Source organism: Amphimedon queenslandica, unplaced genomic scaffold, assembly GCF_000090795.2.
Source record: "Amphimedon queenslandica unplaced genomic scaffold, v1.1 AMPQUscaffold_12359, whole genome shotgun sequence".
NCBI lineage: Eukaryota > Metazoa > Porifera > Demospongiae > Haplosclerida > Niphatidae > Amphimedon > Amphimedon queenslandica.
Window position 1 is genome coordinate 4,089 of NW_003547404.1, and position 3,420 is coordinate 7,508.

Below are 3,420 nucleotides of genomic sequence, written 5' to 3' on the forward strand. Positions count from 1 at the left end.
GGGAAGGTGCTCATTGAAGTTGTTGCCGTTACTTACGAGGAGCCCCGCCCTCATGAAACAGATGAGGGAGATGATGTTAGCAGGTGTTGTGTTGAAGCTAAAGTTAGTAACATACTGTGTGATGTAATTATGATGTCATGAACTTTTTAGATAAAAATAAAATCTTCTATTGATAGTGTCAGTGCCTCTATTGATTGCTCTTTTAGTTGAATTTTATAGGTCAATCAGTTACAAAATAATTTTTTTAAACTAATTTTATATTGCAATGTATTTTTTACAGTATTCAGGAGGTTGACTTGACCTTTGTGTGTTCCCATGACCTTTTGACCCCTTAAACTGAAGCACATATCATGACCCATAGGATTGACCACACCCTCTCTCTGCCTCTCGGACTTTTTTGCATTCCAACAAAACCACAGGATAGGCAGCATAAAGTATGTTAAACACGTAGTATAAGTACAGTACATGTACATCAATATGCATCAGAAATGGAAATGAGGATTTGTGAGCCATTTTTATACATTGGTCCAATTTTTGAACACCTTTTAAAAATTTGTAAAAAAACTAAACTTCATCTAACTCAGTTCAAACTTTCTACATAACATAAGTACATGCATACGTATCAGAAAAATTGTAAAAAATTAAAATTTTTCTTTCATTTTTGACGAAATTTGCAAAATTCTTGGTACAGGATGTTGGCCTCATTTTTGAGCAAATTTTAAAATTCATATAAAATCCAAACTTGATTGGAATAAATTCAAACTTTGTACACAACATAGAAACATGTATTTGTATCAGGAACAATTATAAAATCGAGAATTCTCTCCTTTTCATTTTTGAGCAAATTTTAGACAAAATCCTGTACTAGAGTACGGGATGTTGCCCCCATACGTAACTTAATAACCCACTGACAAGAAGCTGCAGGAACATTATGCCAGAAATTCCATGGGAATCCCTGCATATTACTAATGCCATCTCTTTCAAATCAAGTATTAACTAAGAATGATGATACAACATTATATCATTAACCATCTTTTGGGACTGAATCCCTAACTGATGATTTGTATTAACTGACTCAGTTTATTACAATGTACTAACAACTAGCTGTTCTTGTTGCTACATGTACATGTACATACATGTATTGGTCTTATTTGGACGGTGTGATTTTAAAGAATACACAATGCTATACAAAAATGGCTCCAAAATCACCCCAGTGTTTATTACATCTTCTGATACATATTGATGTCCTTATGCTATGTGGAAAGTTTGAGCTGTTTCCAACAAATAATTTTATAGTTATGAGTATTTTAAAAAATCGGCCAATTCTTGAAAATTACCCAAGGCTATAGTGTAGCCCATGCTTTTTTCCAAAAAATGGCTCAGAAATCACACCCAATTTTTATTACATTTTTTGATACATATTGATCTCCTTATGCTATGTAGAAAGTTTGAACTGTTTCCGCCAAATAATTTTTAAGTTATGAGCTTTTAAAAAAATTGGCCAATTTTTGAAAATTACCAAGGCTATAGCCCATGCTTTTTCCAAAAAATGGCTCCGAAATCACCCCCAGTTTTTATTACATTTTCTGATACATATCAATGACTTTATGCTATATAGAAAGTTTGAGCTGATTCTGACAAGTATTTTTTGAGTTATGAACATTTTTTTAAATCAGCCATTTTCCAAAAAATACCTTTTACTATAGCCAATGGATTTTATTTAAAATGGCCTCGAAGTCACCCCCAGTTCTTATTACATTTTCTGATACATATTGATGTTCTTTTGCTACATATGTATGTATGTAGAAAGGTTGAGCTGATTCCAACAAATAATTTTTGAGTTGTCAGCACTTTTATAACGAGTCAATTTTTAAAGAAGAGCAAAGGTTTTTTCTGAAAAATGGTTCAGAAGTCGCCATAATTATGTTTTTTTTTTTTTTGAATTCTGATGCATATTGAGTTTGGCCATTTTGAAACTGAGGCAATTTCTGAAAAGTGGTTCCAAATCACCTCCAATTATTGTGTCTTTGAGCTTTTTGACTGATTTACAAATTTCAACCCTCAAAATGCATTCAGTGCATTGCGACTGCAGTTAGTAACTTAGTACTGATCAATGTTGTACATGTACATGTAACAAGTTCCCTAAGGTCTGGTTTGTTATTAATATGTTGTAGGGTCTTGTTGGATACTTTGTCATTGGGTTTGAGGTTCCCTCTTATCCTGTGTACTTCAGTACTAGTCCACACGATACACCCACTCACTGGCGTCAGAGGATATTCTTCCTCAATGAACCCATACAAGTTCAAACAGGTTAAGACTAATGTATTCATTACTGTCTATACGGTGAAGGACAAGTCAGTATATCAAATACTGTCTGTCTGTTTGCATGTACATGTACATCACTCCTATAGCATTCTATCATCATTGTTATTATTATTATTATTAGGTCCTTTATTGTGTAGTAGTAGTATCAGTTGCTTTAAGAACAAGGATTCTTAGATTACTCGATATCAAGATAAAGATTTCCACTCTTTTAAGAATTTCAAGTATTATACAAGAACACATACACACACTGTTATTGTGCTTTACAAATTCTTCTTGCTTAATACCATATAAGATGAAATGTTGATGGGGATTTTAAATTGGCGGATTGACGGATTTATATAAAATTGCCAAAATAAAATCCGCAAGCAATAATTCCATTCATGTGTGTGACCACACCCACATTAATTTTAGTTAAAACCATGGTTAAAAGCAGCTAGCTAACATGGCTTTACTATGTTTCATTAAGCCAGTCTCTAAACCAGGTGATAAAGAATACAATCTTCCAGAAAAGGTACAGTCTTTCTCTGATAATAATGTTCTCCACGAACCACAACCACTTAAGTAAAACCCTGCCTAAGGGTGGGGATATAATTAAATTGTTAGAAACCGCCAATAAGCTAGTCATCACAAAACCGCCCAAGAAAACTCCCACCAACAAATCATCTTATATGGTAATTAATTTTTTGAATTATTCTTTAAAAATTAAAAAATTATTTAAATTAAGCAATAATAAGAAGCCAATCAAAATTATTATTAAGCATCAATATTAATATGAAAATCAAATCCCAGTTCATTCCTAATAGCTTCAATCCAGTCCTCACCTAAAGCTATTGCTGCATTAGCATAACTGCCTCTTACAGTAATGAATGAGCTTAAGAACTTTTGACAGTGCTCCTGCACTTGAGGTAACTTCCTCATAAAACTAAGACTAGCCTTGAACTCTGTAATGAACTTTTCCATGCTACGAGTCTCTCTGACTTCATCACTGATAAGATGAGCTGTATATAACTGACTGGCAAGATCTGAGAGAGATGTCTTAAGAGAATTAAGTGCAGCATAATGAGATACAAGACATCATCAATCACTTTCTTACTT

General features: G+C 33.2%; 1 protein-coding gene across 2 annotated transcripts; it reads left to right on the forward strand.

Annotated features, from left to right (window-relative positions):
• The first annotated feature begins 6 nt into the window (after window positions 1-6).
• On the forward strand, window positions 7-2,733 carry LOC109587967 (protein arginine N-methyltransferase 1-like). Of its 2 annotated transcripts, XR_002187898.1 has the most exons (5): window positions 7-102; window positions 151-219; window positions 281-434; window positions 2,175-2,310; window positions 2,447-2,733. XR_002187898.1 is itself a non-coding variant. In XM_020004179.1 (4 exons), the coding sequence occupies exons 2-4, from the start codon at window positions 351-353 to the stop codon at window positions 2,497-2,499; spliced, it is 273 nt and encodes a 90-aa protein (XP_019859738.1). In that variant the 5' UTR covers window positions 7-102; window positions 151-350; the 3' UTR covers window positions 2,500-2,733. The 2 variants fall into 2 exon arrangements, 1 of the variants encoding a protein (XP_019859738.1); XM_020004179.1 differs by having other exon boundaries at window positions 151-434.
• The last annotated feature ends 687 nt before the right edge of the window (window positions 2,734-3,420 follow it).

Coding starts and splice junctions, on each gene's coding strand:
- LOC109587967 (XM_020004179.1), top strand. CDS start 351: ATGACCCATAGGATTGACCACACCCTCTCTCTGCCTCTCGGACTTTTT. Junction 435..2,174: donor CACAGGATAGGCAGCATAAA/GTATGTTAAACA, acceptor AATATGTTGTAG/GGTCTTGTTGGATACTTTGT. Junction 2,311..2,446: donor ACCCATACAAGTTCAAACAG/GTTAAGACTAAT, acceptor TATTATTATTAG/GTCCTTTATTGTGTAGTAGT.